We start from the raw sequence: 16581 nt of genomic DNA, 5'->3' as shown, positions 1-16581 counted from the left end.
GAATGCTTTACATATAAACTATTTCATATTTTCTGTTATTTAGACACGAGGTTGTTCATTGTTACAGAGATAGTAAGTTGTCATGAATTGTTCTTCTGGTAGTTATCAGAACACAAATATGAAAATTAATAAATGTTGACATGGGAATTACAACCAAATAGATTCTGAATAATAAGACCTTACAGTTCATTCAACAGCACTGCTAATAGTTGAGATTTGGCTTCCAGTACTGTGAGAAACATTTTTTAAATGCTTGAAAAATGAATTATTAATTTTCATGAGACACAGCTGTTATTTCATGAAATCACTGCAATTCCTTTCACACGTGTTCGCAGTGCATTCAGATCATGCTCCTCACCAGAATCACTCTTCTATATGCAAGCTACAAAGTGCTATTCTTAAAATCACAGTTTGATCCAGCATCTGTCTTGTTTCAAGCTATTTACCTATTATTAATATTGTGATACAGACATGGAAAAGAATTCCTGTATCAGACTGGGCCCAACCACACTGATATGTTAATCCCAGTTGTCTGCCTGTGCATCTAAACCAAAAGATTGGGAAACTGTGAAGGTATGCCAGCTCCTATCTGAGCTCAACTTCCACCTGCTGACCCTGGACCAAGTCCTGCTGTCTGTATTATCGTCAGTCTTTCACACTGTTACAACCTCAGATTCCCTCTGCCTTACTTTACTTGATATGTATGCAGCTACTGCAGAGAAATAAGGAGCAGAACGTACAAAAAATTATTTCAGTCACTGTCTTCACAAAATGAAACAATATATTTTGGCTGCTGTTCAACTGCATTATAAAATTAGATAGTTTGACCATGATCATGGTTTTGTATCCACTGGGCAACAACATTTAAAGGGAGCAATTGAACTGGAAAGATTTCATGTTTTTTTCATCTGGTCAATGCACAGTAATGTTTGTCAGTTCTAATCAAGACTGCCCAAATGCAAATGTCAAATACTTGCAACACTCTGATCAAGAATACATTACAAACAGGAGATTATTCAATTCCTTGTTGATCAAATTAAAATAACTCTGAGAAAAATCACTAACCATTCTTGGGTTGTTTGTAAATACAAAGAAAATTCTTAAATACATTCTGTCTGGTACTGATCTAACTTTCAGCTCCATCATCCATACTGTATTATTCTTTTGGCTGTGCTAAGTTTCTCAAAGCATCCAGTGTCCATCACTGACTAAACTCATGGAGGCCCTTGCACTGTGCACTCCCCACACATGGGGGTGATCAGAAATGGGACAGATAAGGGCCAGTGCTCTGTTCACTTGTATCTTCAGCAACATACAACAGAGATAAGACACAGTTCCAAGCCCTGCTGTGCTGGAGGTAAGTTTAGGGCAAGCAACAAAGTCCTGTGCTATGGGAGATAGGAATAAAAAACATGTGCAGTTCCCTCCCACTGCAAGCAAGGTAATTAAAGCTCATTTTTGGCAAGGGAAGAATCGGTCTCATCATGAAAAATGCCTCATACTGAGGGGAGCAGCATGCAACAACACAGCATCACACCACAGAGCAAGGGCTCGTAAAGGATGTGGGTTCACAGCCACGCTGAGAAAGGTGGGAGAGGAGGAGATGGGCAAGGGTAGGAAACCATGATGCCAAGCTGCTCTGTGGTAGGGCTGACAGAAGCGGGGCTGACTCATTTACTGCTTTCAACATCTAAAGCAGAGGTGAACTAACACTCTGCAACAAGAGTAAGAGAGCACCACGCCAAGAAGTCTGGCATATATATGAAAAGGAAGACATCTTGCAGGGAGGGATACAAAGAAGAACCTAAGTACCCTAATCAACATACTGCAGGCTATCATTAACTTTGTTGTTAAGATGAGATACATTTGATTTTGCCATTTAAAGGGGTCCAAGAAGTGTTGTGTGTTTTTTTAATCTCTTTAGGCATACAGTGGGAATACTGAGCAGCCATATTAGGCACGGCTGACAGTGGATAAATGGATGAATTTCTGGATACAGCACTGAATTCTACAAAAGCTACTTAAATAAATGAAAATATCAACACACAAAGCAGCTACACTAAATGCTTTCAGCAGGGCAGTTACTTGCATTGAATTTATACTTCTATATAAATGCTAAACATGAATACAGGTCTTAAGCTATTTTATCCATAACTGATTTGTCTCAGCTTCACATTTCCTCCTGTTGGCTTTCCACTACCAATTAGTCAGCTGTTCCAGGCAGAACACTTTATGCAGTTCTGCTGCTTATTCCAGCTTTCATCCAAGAAAATACACCATGCATTGCAGTGGGAATCTTGCTAGGAGAACACTACAGAAGGAACAAAGGCTACAAAGAAAGCAATTAATATTACTGGAGTACAGAAGAAGAAGCAAGTTGACTTTTTTCAACCTTGACTTCAAGGACTCTGCCAGTCCTATCCCACTAGATAAAAAATTCAGAAAAGCTTATAAAGTATTGTTAACCAATGCTTCTACTCTGTCTTGTGAAGCCGTCTCAGTTAGAACAGCCGATGATCACATACAGTGACAATGCCCCAACATTGCTTTTTGGGAACTAGAACATGCAGAGAGTAATAGAAATGAAATACATAGTTACAATATGATTCTGAGCAATTAAATGATGAAGAGACTCTTCAAAGGCATGGCTTCTTAAAGATCATAGCCATAGAGAACAGTTTGATCAGAGACAGAGCATCTGCCATATTACATTGTATGCTTACAAGCCTCACCTTGGGGCACAGAAATGGATGTTGGCACAGTTTTAACATGGTGCTCTTCAGCAATACAGGGCTCCATCTGCACACATCACATTACAACTGGACTTACACAGTCAGAATCACACATTTGAAGAGACCACTCAGTTCAGAGACAGATCTTTTCTCTCTAGTGTATTCTGCCTAAGTCATCTTTATACATATATATAGTTCAAGATTTTTTCCCCATTTCCACAACGCTGGGAGAAAACCACATATTCTTGATGTATTTCAGAAGAACCTTTACTCGAGGTGGACAAAAGAGACAATTTAATTCCGTCAGATTCCTGTGCCTCATAAATGACACATTATTTTTAACCACTTGTCAATCAAACTCTCATGTTATCAACTTGAAATTGTTTTCTGTGGTCAGCCTGAGTACCATACAAAAAAGATATCCTCCATCTCAGATATAAACTTAGGCTCTAAAATCCCACAATTTTGCTACTTTTGAGATGTGAGTAGAGTCTCATCGTGATTACGGACTGCAAAATTGTGCTTCATGTAACTGAATCTAAAGATCAGACAACACTGACCTTATCAAGAAATGAAACTTTTGGCTCAAGTTCAAACCACGTATGAGAAATCAGCTCTTGCTGGTTTGTTTGTAAACGTCGTATAAAAATGTACTCATTCATTATTAACAACTTGTAAACTGAAGGTTCTGCAGGTCTCAAACTGCTATCAAGTAGGTAAAGTATTACTCCCATCACTTCATCTAGATAATAGGCAATTCTTGTATTAATTCTGACAGCACAACTGAGCGTTCCTTCACACAGTGGTAAGTGGATTGTTATGAGAAGACAAACATTCAAATTGCATGCTAAAAACCGAGGCTAGAAGCAGTGCAAAGGGATTCATTGTCTTTATGTCTCCAGTGCTGCTGGCCTCAGTGACAGTCCTATTCCTCTACAAGATGGGCTTAAAAAGGGATACGAAGTAGAACCAAGCCACTGGTATCACACTGTTGTCACAATATGGCCTGTGGATGAGGTACAGCATATGCCATAGAGACAATAACATAACCTGTACTGGTGAGCCTCTCATTTCAAATAAAATAGACTGGAAAGCTCACAGCAAAATCCCATGCAATATTAGCCTTATGCTCTGATGATTACCACAGTCAAGTCAAAAAGCTGAGGTTTCATTAAATTTTGGTAAGAAAAATAGTAAGAAGCTGTTGTAAATGATTGTGATTGCTCTTCAGAAGAAAACCAGTTAAAAGGGAGGTTTTTAAAACTATACCATTACCTACCTTTCTTGTTCTTGCATACAGTTTTCAGGATGTGTTTTCCAGGTCCACATTTTCCATGGTCAGCAACACATATTTCTTCTGAAACGATCCACTCGTAGCACGTTGGGTCTTCACAAGGAATAGATTCAACTAAATGTGGACAACCTGCCAGGGTGCCGACAGGATCCACAAGCACATGCCTTTGCCTCATTCTAAAGCCTGGAAAAGAAGAACTGAATTAACTGGACAACTACAAAAAAATATTTATACCAATAAAGTACCAAGAGGACCTCAAAGGGCATGTGGAAGTGAAGGACATGTGGAAGTGAAGGACATAAGGAACCAAGAGAAACCCATTTGCAGCTACTGAATTGACTGGAATGGTAAGTGGCTATATTGCCCACAACCCACACACGCAAAATCTAACAGTGTGTCAAGAATTCCAACAACTCAAGTTTTTAAAATTTCTTTTTTTCCTTTTCATTAACATTGGTTAGAAAGACACATGTCCAAAACCAATAATTAACTTCTGAGGCACATATTAACATTACAGTAACACTGAGATAAAACAGAGAAATATTAAGAAAATGAAGATACAAAGAGCAATTATACCTGCCTGAGAATCCACTACTGACAATACTTGTTTCAAGGCACAGCAGAGTAGTTTACTAAGAAATTAGTATTCTGCCTTATGAAGGTGTAAGGATTTCTGATTCATAATGCATATCAGACCTCTCTGAAATGTTATCCTATTAAATTGGTAGATTCAAATGTAAAGTGGACAAAAAAGGTTACAAAAATAATGAAAGAATTGATTACATAATCTATCTCCTTCTGAATAAAATCAAAAGTCAGACAGTGATATAAGATGCAGAACTAGTATGTGAGTACCTTTCAGCCTTTCAGTGTGTTTTGTTATGTAAATGACACAGAACAGTAAGAAATGCAGAAGAAAAATGTGGTGGTCTTTCCTGCAACAGTGTCCAGATATGGGGTAAAGGTATAGTATTAGAGGAGGCCACAATACTACACAAGTATTGGCCACGAAACAGGAAACGAAAAAAAAGACTCCACAGAATACAACAGACTGAACTTCCACCATCCTCACATCAGGGAAAAAAAAAAACAACTAAAAACACCATTGAAAGCTATTTAAAAATTGAACAATTTAGCAAACCTTTATGTTTAAAAATAAAACTTTAATCCTTTTTCATTTGCAAAATTCCACAGAGCTCCAATCACTTCAGAAATTTCTGTTGGTTTCAGAAAAGCGTAACTTCCAAGTAATAACACTTTTTCCCTGACCTGAACTTCAATAGCAATCTTTCCAGCTTATTTTACAAAGGACAGAATGGCTCACCAACGAATCTCAAAGGGTTGCAGCATCCAGCATGAATTCTTGAAAATTCAGATTTAGAGAACATTGAACAGTTTTCAGATACTCTCCTTGCAGGAATTCAAACCAAACCCAGAATCATCTTTCAGCTCAGCCTGAACTCTACGCGGCAGTGCTGTGGGATACACCTCAGACCAGAGTCATTTCAGCTTCACCCAAGTCTTTCACTTCAGCCAAGGCAGACGGCAGGACTTCAGGAGACTGGAGAGGTGAGGGACACCCTCACACTCTGGAGGTTTGCAGTTGCCATCCCAAGAAATCCTCCCTTTCTACAAGTTCCATGGAGGATAAAAGGATTTGAATAAGGCTGAAAACCTTATCCCTTTTTTTCTTTCAAGAATAACTGCAAAAAGCTTTTAAAGGTCATATTGCACTTCATGTGTGCACATCTAAGAGCTGCATCCTACGTTAATTTAAAAAGACATACATTAAATTCCCAGTGCAGAATTGGACAGTGCTGCTTTTGCAATCTCATCATAATATTCCATTACCCGCTTTAGATCCCGCACAGCTACAAGAAACATGCAAATAAGCCACTACCTCTTCTTCCCTGGCGGTCCCGGCAGTCTTCGGGAAGGCAGGGCCCCCACGCCAGCCAGGCAGACACTGTGCACTCCAAGGGACAGGGCAGGTCACACAGCTGGGAGGCAGAGGGAGCAGGGCCCAGGCAGAACTTCCCATCAACTGGTCTGCTAACTAGAAGGAAACAATAGAGGGAAAACACAGGACAGTTATTTTGCCCTGACTAACGCGCGGAGCTCTGGAGATAACCGCTGGCACAAAGACACACCATAATCCACTGCTTTTTGAGGGTCTTATCTCCTAGATCAAAAAGTTAATCTTCTGTTCAGCAGGACACTTAGTTTTATCTAAATCATTCATATTCAGCAGCCCAATTTTTGACTGTGTTTAAGGGGAAACGGGTGATAAATTCTGTGCTGATTTTCTACAGTGTCAAAGCAACAGACTGGAACCTATTCCCCTGCATTTATACATGAGGGGACCTCTTCATACAGAAGAGAAAGATGCATGAGAACAGAATCCAAAAAGCTCACACAGTAATTGGGAATCAGGAAAAGGCAGGTGAGGGGAAGCCTGAGCACAGGGGGATCGGCCATGTCCATGCAGGATCCAGACCTTCTTTTTTGCTTCACTTACATTCAAACAAGCTCTCTGATCCTTTCACACACGTGCAGAAAGACTTTCTCATTTGGAAGGAGAGATGTTTATTTAATTGCCTCGAGCCAGGGAAGACATGGATGAACTGTGCAGATCTCCAAACTTCTTCATTACAGAAATGAAACAATCCCCAGCTCTGCCACACGTTAGTTTTGTTGATACTGGCAATAAATTTGGAAAGCTGACTCCCTTGCATCCTCATTTATCATAAGAGATTTCTACTTTCAATTAATGTCTCTTGCCTTTTTATTCGGGACAGGGAGGTAGAAGGAAATGAAAGGAGCTGACTTAAATCTATCTTCTGAGTCATTATATGATACTGCATTTTAATTACATGATGGGCTGAATTTGGCTGTCTCTTTAGATAAATCAGTATCAAAGCAGTCTTTCAAAAGGCACAGGCTTGTTTGAGTTTACTCTGCCATGATATGATCAAGCCTTCATTAATTTTTATAGCTACTGAGCTTGCTTTATCCCCATTTTTATTTTTAACATCTATTTTTCTTTGCTTCCATGAGTGGAACTGACTTGAAAAGAATTTATAAAAACATGTCCAATATATGAGCAATCTTTTCTTTTTTCTGATATTATACCATTTTCTATGAAATGATTCATTTGAAGAAAAACCCTTTTTTTCCTCTCAAACTCATGACTTTGCTGCCCAAAATCCCGATAAATGTTGACTTATGAGCCTAGAAGCTGAGACTTAAGACCAATAACAGCACTTATATTCCAACTCACCAGAGTAACAGGACTAAACAAAAGCTGTAATTTAATTCAAACCTGAAAGATCACATGTTAGCAAAAAGACCAGTTTCTGAATGATTTTTGAGACACTATACAGCCTTTCACATATTCATTTAGAGATTGCAACACGGTGGCATAAATCCAATTCACCTGAACGCTAACATAAGCACACCTTTCTAAAGACCATGCAAGTGAAGTGACAGACAGAATGAGATAAATACCAGAGTTCTAAGGATAAGAGTATGTATTTTGCAGAGAAGTCTCATGCTTGGCTTAACCTGCCTTTCAGCATTAAACTTTGCAAACCTGTATCATTTTTTGAAAGTTCAGTTGAATAAATGAAAGAAAATAGATTTGAGTGCATATGGTCAACACAAAAAATAAAGTACATTTCTGCTCTTCATTAACTCAAGGTGTTGTTAGCAAAGGTTCTTTTCTCCCCACTGATTTTTACATTGTCATACAGAAGCACTGTACCTATTGAAATGTGGAATACTTGACCATATAGGTAGGTTCTCCTTCCTTGAAAACTCACCAATCGTGCCAAAGGTATTTTGAAGTTAGTTTGAATAGACGAAAAACAAGAAAACTCAAAGACAAAAAGCTGAAGTGTCAGGTTATTATTGGCACGTCAAGGGTGAAACTAAGCATACTGGATACACCAGATCAATGGAAGGCTCCAGTACATGGAAAAGGCCTATAAGAAAGATGGGGAAGGACTTTTTGTAAGGGTGTGTAGTGACAGGACAAGGGAGAATGTTTTTAAACTGGAAGAGGGTAGATTTAGACTAGATGACAGGAAGAAATTCTTCACTGTGAGGGTGGTGAGACACTGGAACAGGTTGCCCAGTGGATGCCCCCTCCCTGGAAGCACTCACGGCCAGGCTGGATGGGGCTGTGAGCAACCTGGCCTAGAGGGAGGTGTCCCTGCATGTAGCAAGGGGTTGGAAGTAGATGGTCTTAAGGGACCTTTCCTACCCAAAGCATTCTATGATTCTATCTCAGAGGAAATGTGTGCTGTCCCCTACTTGCCAACCAGCATCCCACTCTTCCTCCCTCAGACTGATGCTCTATCTGATTCCAGCACTGGGTGCTCTTTTCCCCTTATGTCTCCCAGGACCAATGTCCTACTCATTCCTAGAACAAAACTGTTTTCTCACTTCTTTAAACAATTCTAAATATTCTATAAAATGTAGATCAGAAAATGCATAGACTATTCTAAACAAATATCCATATGTATTCAAGTGCTGTGCCAGTTTATTTTCACTGCACCGACTACAATCCTTCAGTGAAACTCATTTCTGAAGCCAAGATCAAAACCAAACAAGCTGCATTAAGAAATGCATATACAGCATCATCCGTTTTGAAAAACAGGAAGGAACAAAGACCCACTATTCCCAGCAAGAGAGCCAGAGCAACTGGACAGACCAGTGGGGCTCCATAAAAGAGTTTCATCACTTTGTCAGCCATTTGATTGACAACTCCTATTTCCATCAGTTGATTTCAGTCAGTTTTATTTAAAAGCCTGATACGATTTTTGTCTGAGTGTCTGCTGAAATTGACTTGCTTTTAGTCTTGTAATGACGCATTCACTTTCTAACACAAAACTGCAGCCAGAAGGAAATGTGGCAAGATTTTAAGCACAGAGGAAGAAACAGCACAGAGGAGGGCTGCTTTCACACCCCAATTTGGACAGGTCTGCCATGTCTAAGCATAATCTCTCACCCACCCTCATGCTGCGTGGCAATGGAGCACAAAGTAAGAAATCCCAGTGATGCTATCATATCTTCACAAACACTTGTCTCAGGTCTAAGATTAACTGATTCTCCTCAATTTTGCAGTTTTTTTTTCTATCGGCTTGGCCAGGCAATACTGCTCTGTCCATTCTTTGAGCCATTTGAGATGTAGCCATCTCACACCTCAACATCTCTTTGAACATTTTTTTGTTTCTTTTTCCTCAATTCTCAATTTGATTTAGCTCTTTATAGTAATACATGAATCATATACAGTTCTTAAAAAGTAATATTCACCATCCAAAGGATCTTCAACAATGCTGTTTCTTCATACTCTAATAAATATCCTTTTCTCAAGGAACCAAAAGGTACTTTTTTCTATGAACCTTTTAAATGCCAAAATTCTCACACAGAGCAGCCTCCAAATAGGTGCAGAGAGCCTGGTCTGGAAAAAAAAAAAACCCTGAGTTTATGCCTATGATGAATGAACACAGCTGCTAGGCTTGTCTTTAAATACCAGACTGCCTTGTGATTGTGCTCAATAATAGATTTGGTAATGGCATTTTCCTACACTGAAAAACTGTGTTTCTGGGGTTTGTTTCGGTTTGTATTTTTTTTTTTTTTTTAATGTAATTATTTTCCTTGGAAACCCATTAGTCAATTTTTTGGGAATAAGGGGAAAGGCCGATGTCAGGTGGGGAGGAGTGGGAGGGAGAGGCAATATCTCATTCAAGTAGCAGCTTACCTGTTACGCTTGTTTGTACATTTCAAAATCCTATGTTCTTCTCAATCTATAGAATAAACTTGAAAAAGCAATCAAGTACTAATCTGGAAGCCTCTGAAACATTGCACATTTCTCTAGCTGTTATATTGAATCTATCCTTTATAAATGCGACTACGGCTGTTCCCAGCACCGACGTCTGCCTCAAGTTTGAGTTTTACTATTTGCTGTTATTTTCAGGTTATTGCTACCAGCAGGAGATAATAAATTGGTTTCTAAAGTGTCTTGTTTCCCTACATATTTTTACCTAGGTAGTGATTTTGGGGAAGTGTGGAAGAGGGAATCAGCTCTGATACTACTTGTATAATGTAATTTTAAGCCAATAAATAAATTATCTCTGAATACAGTCATATGGGCACATATTTGCAGGCATACATACCAATACTACATCAAGTACAATGATGGCCAGTCAGAAAGAGAAATGTATAGGACTGCATTTCAGTAGCAATGATTACTTCCAAATTTAGTTTTTCACTCCACAGGAGGTAACTAACACAATCTTTTCCTGGACCTTAACTTCATTTCCCCTCCAGAACAGAACACAAGTATTTCTGATATTAACGCTCTAATGAGACACATCTAGATACTGCTAGCAGATCTGGAATGCATCAAGATGATTTCTTGCACACTGGCAGGGCCTTCTGTTGTTGAACATTCTATTCTCAAGGCAATACAACCAGATATTTACTACATCTTTTGGCAAAGTTATGCTTAATTAAGACTAACCACAGTACACAGAAGGGATGCTGCATCTTTGTAAAACTTCTTGCTACCTTTTTCAGCACATATGAACCAAGACAGTTGGATCACTATGAAGGGAAATTACCCAAGAAAATCACGAGGGAATGAATTGTTATAAAAACACCTGTATGTGTGTAACATAAGAAGGAGAAACCATCACAACACTGGTGTGCAATTTCTCCAATCTGAAAGACTTTTATAGTGAAAATAAAAGATTAGACAAAGGAGATGTGTTAAATGTAACTGAAGTAGTGTGGAGACAGCATAAAACCCAGCCCATTGCACCACCTCATCAAAAAAGGCTTCATGCAACCCATCCCTGATGGCAAGGATCCTTTTATGCTCCCAAAGAGAATCAATTAGTTTGGAAGCCACAAGGCATACAGTTGAAACCCTATTATGAATTAAAGGACAAGAAACAAAGTATGAACTGAAAGCTCATCACAGCATGAAAAAGAAAAAGTTAATAGTGGTTTACGAATTTCAGAACAACAAAGATCCTTACCATTTTACTGAGTGACAAGCTATTAGCACTTCTCGTTCAGAAAGTTCCACATACCACACTGTATAGCAGGATCTTCTTCCCAAACTGGGGATTTGTAGAGACTGCCAACAGAATCTTTAATCTGGCAAGAATTCTCAGTCACACAACTGTCCAGACCAGAGGTGACAAGTCACTAATAAGTGTCCAGGAGGAAATGCAGAGAAAAATGGGGTGCTCAGATACCAATAAAGGCAATCACAGAAAGAGAAACGAGGATTCTCCAGGATACGAACCCTGTTGGCCACCAGATGCTGGAAATCATCCTTTCAACAGACTGCCAGAGAGAGTAAGAGAAGCCACAAGGAAAATGGGGAAAAAAAAAAAAAGAAAGATGGAGCTTTCATCATGAAAGCCTATTAAGAGTCTGGACTTTGCCCATCACTAAGTTTAGCATTCAATTAGCAGCAAAAAACCACCAAAGAGCAGGACTCTGCTCTGCAAATGCTGTCACTGCAGGAGCACAGGTATCACCAACAAAGCACTGTGTTGAAGTGCCTATCTCACACACAGGACATGGCAGTGGTGCCCCCAAAGCAGCTGACACGTAGCTGCTCCAATCACAGCATGCTCATGATGCTCAAGGTCATCCCAGTGGTCCCATGCAGAGCTGTCCCACACAGCTGCAGGACCAGCCCTGCCACCTCCAGCTTCATTAGCTGACCCTGGTGACCCACTCTCTGGTGCAACACACACACAAATCCTACCATTTTTCTCACCTGAATGAACTGCATTGTTTGAGCAGCTGCAGCTCCCCTTCCCTGTAACAATGAAACCAAACTCAGAGTAAAACCAGTGCTGAATAAAACTCATCCAGTTCCAATGGCAGGATATAATGACAAAATGCAAACACATTTAAAATCTTAGATTTCAAAAATAAATACTTGAACTAAAACCTAGTATCTCGTGTGAAATGACTGGGCAGCACATTATTTGCTGCATACTGAAGACAGAGATGCAAATAAATGTATTTATGAAGAGGTACCTATTCCATGGCCACATCAAATGGCATGCTAAAAAAAGGCAGATTCTTTCAAATGCACCTTTTAGAAGGCACATCTCTTTCGTTGTCAACTTCATTTTACACATTCTTTTTATTTTACTTTAATTAGTTTCCAGACATGAAGAAAAAAAAGGAAACCTTATATCTATAAAAAAACACATCAGGGAAAATGCTTTTCCCTAATGTATCCAAACTGAAGTTTCTGAAATACACATTTAAACAACACTGTCAGATACCCCAAAGATCCAGAACCATTTCCTCTCTTGCTTCTACAGGGTTTCCCCCAAAGTACCCAGCTGTTACATATTTATCTTCCTGTTATGTGAGTTTTATCTCGTAAATTCTGCTCAGCATTTGGTGAGCTTACAGATCAATAACTCGGCATCCCAGCAATATAAATCCGATGCAGACTTGCCTGAATATATTTTACACTTCAGAGGTCTATTTCTCATCTTTTCAAACGAGTTGAGTCATCCTGATGATAAACACTCAAGTTTGGGGTGAGGGCATTCTTGGGCATTCAGTTTTGCTTATGGGATTTTTCCACCTCCTGAGAACTCTTATTTCTGTAAATCAGGCTCGCTGCACTCTCCTGTTGCTGTATCACCAGCTGGCCAAGCCAAGTGTTTTCTCATGCCACTGCTGATTGTTAGCTCTCTGCTCTATGGTCCTAACCAAGGTTTCTCTTCACTAATATATTCTCACATATTTCTTTTCAATTTCATTAACCAGATGAAGACAACAGGATTTAAACATCAAAGACTCCCAATTCTAATTTCCGTAGAGTAAATCAAATTTCTCATTCCTGCAGCTTTCACCAGCATAAATTTGAAAAAACATTGTGCATTTAATACAGAGCTCATACCCCACCCAGAGTTCATGCTCACTGAAGTAGTGCATACCCTGCGCCAATGCCTGTGGGCAGCTTATCTGCATCAACGCAGACCTTCCCCAATAAATATGCAGGAATACAACAACCTGCACACCTGGCTTACTGCTGCTAAAGAGCTGGGCCTGGTGGTGCACAGGACAGCCAGCACTCAAGAGGCTAATGGCATGCTCTACTCTAATAGCACTCTGGTGCTTCTCTCTTCCTGAAAGTACTTTCACATGGTTTATTGAACAGATGCCACATGTACCAATTTGAAACATTAATCCCCCAGAAGGAATGCATTGGAAGATCATGATTCAAAGCAGAACAAAGAACTTGTAGGAAGGAAAAAAAGAAATAAAAAAAAGAGCTGAATCCTTGTTAGGAAACAGAGCATATAGAGCAGAACAGGCAAAAAATGCATATTTCAGAGCTAAAAGAGACGACAGGACAGAAAGAAAGGGATGAAAATAAATGCAGAATAATACAGGATGTGAATAAAAGTTTTCAAATACATCTCCGCAAGTCTAAAGAGGCCATTAATTTCTGGAAAATAAAACGCAGTGCCAAACATCTCCCATGTGGGTATTTAAAACTGTCTGAAAAGTTTACTTGTGAGGTAAGAAGGTATTAGACATTTCTGTGTAACAGAGGTAGGGAAAAAGCTCACTATTTTGTGGAAAAGAAAAATGCCATGAAACTCTAATTTTGAGACTCATTTAAGGACTTGCATGAAAATACTGGGGAACGCTTTCTGGCTACTTGGGTTAATAAAGTGGCTTGTGAAACAAAAATATGTAAGAGAATACACATAGGATGGATCAAAAAGTATCCATTAAGACTGAATTCACAGGTGTTTACAAAGACCTGAATTTTAGAGAGTTTAAAGGAGTTCAGCTGCTATGGCTGCGAAGAAATACAATAATGTGTCCAAAGAAAAAAAAAAAGAGGAACATTAACAATACCTACTGCAACACATTTTAAGCATGCACAAGTCCCTCTCTTCTGACTGACTACAAGGAATCTCGACATGGCTATATTGGGGAAATGTAACATGTTAGAGGATTTTCAATAAAATCATAGATTATGTGTTAAGATGGATGAGAATCACACACAGAGGAATATCTGAAAAGCTATTAATTTTTAAAAGAAAAAAGAGTTTAATAATATTTGAATTATTTAGAGCCCCGAGCCTAATAATTAGGCTTATTATTGTTATTATTAGAAATATTAAAAATACCACAGTGGAATATTAGTAGAAATGGACTAGGAATCTGTGGGAGCTATCACATTACTTTGATCGTGCAATGACATACCAATTACTGAAATCCAAGATCAAATAAAAAGAGAAAGAGACAAATAAGATAGGAACAATCATTAAGCAAACAAACAGTTAAAAAGACTCTAGAATCTTATACAGGTACAAGAATAAAACGTGGATTTTCAGATGGAAAATAACAAAGATTTAGAAGATTGGAAAATGCAGTGTTTTTTTCTGAGATGGTAATAAGAGAGAAACTTTATTAGCTAAGTATGCTACGTGGGGTAAACAATAAAGAAGACTCAAGGAAGAATAGCATTTCACAAAGGTCTTTTCAGTCCTATAATTAAAACTTAAGCAGACAGGCTCCAAAAACATTATAAGAGAATTCAGAAAGTGAGAGGAAAATTGGACTTCATTCAAACAGGTAAAAAAGAAAGAATGTCAAGATATATACAGCACAAATTTTATGGAAAATAAATGACGAGACAGATCCTTAGTTAGAAAGTTACAGAAAATACAGACAGAATGCAATCCCAGTCACTGGGGACAGTAAGGGATAAGTGGTAACTAGTCCAGAAAAGAGAGAAGACACTTCTGGAAAATTTTTATGAAGGATCCCATGCCCTAAATTACAAGGAGTTATAATTTCTATATAATCCAAACAGGAAAATTTAGTTAGAAAACAGAAAGATATTCCTCCTATTCCCTCACATTCAGGAAAGACAGCAAAATATCCTGAGGAAGATCAAGTGTAGGAATTTTATATGTTTAATAACAGGTTGAACACAGACACCACCCCCAGACTACAAGAAATGTTAATTCCCATATTAGTAGGCTAATTCACTGTGATAACATAATGAAGGAAGAAGAATTTTACTGCCAAACATAGAGAGAAGCCGCATCAACTGATCAATCATATAATACACTTCCATATTTTAACCACATTTTTTGTTGGTGGGGATTGGTAATTAGCAATGTTCATCCACGTTAATTAAAAGCTACTGGGGGAAAAAATTCCAGGTAACTAACAGCCACAAAGTCTCAATTTAGAAAAGAGTAAGCCATATTTGTTAGCAGAGCTTAACTCTGGAAATAAGTTGAAGATCTGCATTATTCTGCTTTATTTTATTGAACTTCTATACAAGTGGACAGAGTTGCATCAGGAAGGTTGGCAACCACCATCCTGTCAACAGATTGTTTCAAGTATGAGATGTCCAGACACAACGACTGGGGAGCATCACGAAGTGAAGAGCAGGAAGGGCGGACTGTGTCCGGATAGCCACGTAGTTCATATAATCACAGAATCACAAAGGTAGGAAAAGACCTCTAAAATCATCCAGTACAACCATCCACCCATCACCAGTATTTCCCTCTAAACCACATCCCTTAGTACAACATCTAAACATTTTCTGAACACCTCAAGGGACAGCGACTCCACCTCCCTGGGCAGCCCATAGACAAGTTTTTCCTGACCTCACCTGGCACGACTTGAGGCCATTCCCTGAAGTCTTATCGCTATGTACACAGGAGAAGACCTTCACCTCACCACAACCTCCCTTCAGGCACTTGTACAGAGTGATAAGGTCTCCCCTGAGCCTCCTCTTCCCCACTCGATCCCAGTTTCCTCAACTGCTTCCCACAAGATTTGTGCTCCAGACCCCCTCACCAGCTTCATTACCTTCTCTGAACATGCTCAGGGCCCTTCTTGTAGTGAGGGACCCAAAATTGAACACAGCACTCAAGGTGCAGTGTCACCAGTGTTATGAGTACAGAGGGATGATCACCTGCTGCTGCTGCTGGCTGCACTATTTCTGATACAAACCAGGATGCCATGGACCTTCTTGGCCACTGATGGCTCATGTTTAGCTGAGCATCAGCTGACACCGCCAAGTCTATCTCTTCCTCACAGTCTTCCAGCCACTCTGCCCCAAGGCTCTAGTGTTGTATGGGGTTCTTGTGACCAAAGTGTGGGACATGTTTAACATATGATGTTCAAGTTCAGTCTACATTAATAAAAGCTTCAAAAGATTTAGAATCCTTGGACAGAACAGCAAACACTAAAAATAAAATAGTCTCATAACAGGTTTTATACATTGGTTTTCTGATGTTCACAGAATTACAGATACCTGAGTGACATGCCACTTGACACGCTTACCAAGCGTTTCCTGTCACACTCATCTAGATGAAAGAGTCTGAGAGTGCAAGAATATTATAAAGAACTTGAAAGATTGCAAAACTTTCTTCCTCCAAATACAAGTAAGTCAATAACTCAGATAAAGCTGGTATACAAAAATGTAGCTTATTTATTCAATGATGTGCAAGAAGAATACTACCA

At 39.1% G+C, this 16581-nt stretch overlaps 1 protein-coding gene across 1 annotated transcript in view; it reads right to left on the bottom strand.

The window, feature by feature from the left end:
• THSD7B (thrombospondin type 1 domain containing 7B) overlaps positions 1–16581 on the bottom strand; it is a 244865-nt gene that overhangs the window by 161617 nt on the left and 66667 nt on the right. The window contains exons 6-7 of the mRNA XM_042827458.1: positions 5927–6082; positions 4012–4209 (exon numbers count right to left, since the gene is read on the bottom strand). Of these exons, the coding sequence (XP_042683392.1) occupies positions 4012–4209; positions 5927–6082 (354 nt within the window). The remainder of the gene's footprint in view (positions 1–4011; positions 4210–5926; positions 6083–16581) is intronic.

This window comes from Centrocercus urophasianus, unplaced genomic scaffold (assembly GCF_019232065.1).
Source record: "Centrocercus urophasianus isolate 14NV4802_14NV808 unplaced genomic scaffold, USGS_Curo_1.0 seq_28, whole genome shotgun sequence".
In the NCBI taxonomy this organism is placed as follows: Eukaryota; Metazoa; Chordata; class Aves; order Galliformes; family Phasianidae; genus Centrocercus; species Centrocercus urophasianus.
Note: the sequence above shows the minus strand (reverse complement) of the source record. Positions and strands in the feature narration are given on the sequence as shown.